The sequence below is a fragment of the Lachnellula hyalina genome (assembly GCF_007821495.1).
Source record: "Lachnellula hyalina strain CBS 185.66 chromosome Unknown contig00183, whole genome shotgun sequence".
In the NCBI taxonomy this organism is placed as follows: Eukaryota; Fungi; Ascomycota; class Leotiomycetes; order Helotiales; family Lachnaceae; genus Lachnellula; species Lachnellula hyalina.
The window spans coordinates 57,137-59,428 of record NW_022157297.1 but is presented as its reverse complement, the minus strand read 5'-3'; the positions used below and the strand labels follow the sequence as shown (position 1 = coordinate 59,428).

At 49.4% G+C, this 2,292-nt stretch overlaps 1 protein-coding gene across 1 annotated transcript; it reads left to right on the top strand.

Moving 5' to 3' along the window:
- Positions 1–1,035: 1,035 nt before the first annotated feature.
- Positions 1,036–2,292, top strand: Sp4 (Transcription factor; the record flags this gene model as incomplete). The annotated part of the gene is made up of 2 exons (XM_031152316.1): positions 1,036–1,955; positions 2,010–2,292. 2 exons carry the CDS (start codon positions 1,036–1,038, stop codon positions 2,290–2,292), a joined length of 1,203 nt encoding a protein of 400 aa, XP_031002189.1.

Genomic DNA, 2,292 nt, shown 5'->3' with positions numbered 1-2,292 from the left:
GTCCCCGTCCCCCCGTTCCCTGTCTCTCTCTCTCTCTCTCTCTCCCTCTCTCTCAGACCATCTTCACCCCACCCCACCTCTCCGCCACTGTTTATAGTCCTATCGCTCCCTGTCATCTCCCCCCTGTAATTTACGTGTGTACGCCCCAGCGTCAGACCCTCTGGTAAGAAGCTCCGTACCTTTGCATCGGATTCCCACCAACTTGCACCCTCCTGCAGCCCACAGCGGTCACTTGAACCTGGTGGCCGGGGTGGCTGGCATTGTGTGCACTACCTAGTAAGAAACTACCACTTCCTCTCATCTTCCTTCATCTGGTTAGTATCGCAACTGGACCACTGCCGTCGACCCTTGGAAACAGCAGGATTGTCATTGCCTTTCTTATTATCATTAACCCTGGTAGGCGTGTTTTCATCTTGTTCAAGACCCAGCTTTCCCTCAAATCTGCCTTGTCATCCTGTTTGAGAGTGCGAGATTCTATTCCTAATATTCTTCCTGCAAACCTCCCATCTATTCATCCATCCGCTCTGGCACTCACTCAGTCCGCACTCCATCCCGAGTATTTGACTTGTTACTTCGTACTTCGTACTCCGTACCTATTTACTGCGTGTTGGATCGTTACCGGGATTACTTCCTCCTCGACCGCCTAGATCCAGGGGCTCTTTGACGTGCCCACTGTACCACTAACAGCTGCTCTGTTGTTCAACGTACCAATCAAGTAGTGTATTCGTACTTCCTTCCCAGGAGCAGATTCGCACATCCATCGTATCTCTCGGTTCAATCACTCGACTGGCCCAGTCTAGCCCCCCTCCCAACAGCTAGTCATCTCATCACCTCCTTCACGTAGGCTACATATTCTCCTCTGTTCCGTCCAGCCTCGAGATGGAGGTGACCCCGCAATCCAACCGCTCACCAAGCTCGCCTTTCCAATATAATTCAACACCACAACCACTCTACGAATACCCTTCCCCTGCTCAAAGTGACTCAACATACAAACCAACGGAGTCTCTCCAGGGTTTAGGACTATATTCATGTACAATGTCTGGAGCATCTGTTGTTGAAACTTCACCTGTGGTCCCGTCATCCACAGCCACCAACACCTGGCCAACAACCACATTACAACATCGTAATGAACCTAGATCCTCTCAACCGACCCCTAACGCCTTATCTGCAGAGTATGATCCTTTTGCTCCATTCCATCCTGCAGTATCAGCTGCGTACAGTCATGATATATATTCGACTCAGAACGTTGAACCAACAGCCCTTCCTGCTTCACCAGCACCTTCTGGTAACACATCCCAACGCTCATCTTTTTCTTCGACACCAGCTTCTGAAGTCTTCACTCAAGCTGGATCTATCCACTCTTACACCCCACGTATCAAAATGGAGGATCATTCAGATTACGTGAATGCCAGCGAGTCTATGATTATGAACTCGCCGCAAATTAGTCACCTTGTTACTTCTACTAGTCCATACCCGGGAAGTCTCGACGCAACTTTCTACCAAGACCAACATTCCCCTATGGGTTGGCCAAAAATCGAATACTCCGGGCCTCAGGATCTTCCATCTATCTCATCTTTGCCGATTCCACCATACGACAGGCGCTCTGAGAGCCGAGAACGTTCTGGCTCTGGATCTCAAGGCCCACGACGGGGTCCCAATACCATCGCAAGAACGAGACAGCCACGGAAACTCACAACCAAGGAAGATGCAAACTTTCAATGCCATGTGAAAGGTTGTGGGAAGTTATTTGGCCGAAGCTACAATTTCAAAGCTCATATGGAAACCCATGATGCGACTCGCGAGTACCCATTTCCATGTCCGTTGAAAGATTGCAACAAGAAGTTCGTCCGGAAGACAGACTTACAGAGACACCACCAAAGTGTTCACATGAAACAGCGAAATCATCGATGCGATTACTGCAGCAGGTATTTCGCAAGGAAAGATACGCTCAGAAGGTCCGTTAAAAATTCCCTACCTACACAGAAGAATGTTTACTGACATTTTCACAGACACATGGAGGATGGCTGTTCAAAGCGCTTCGACATTGAAACAGTTGATTTCAGGCCTCAAAGTTACAATGGGGACCAAGGGGCTGCGAGGATTACTTCTCGCGCTTCTGAAATGCCGTCAAGACAGGCGTCGTACAGCTCCTCGCATTACTCTTCCCCTCCAGGAAGCTCTACAAGTCTCGGTCCATATGACAGTTCCCTCACGTCAGCATCAGGCTCCTACCTAGAGAGGCATGAATATATGGGCGGTGGTGACAGTCAAGAAGCAGTTTGGTCAAATTGA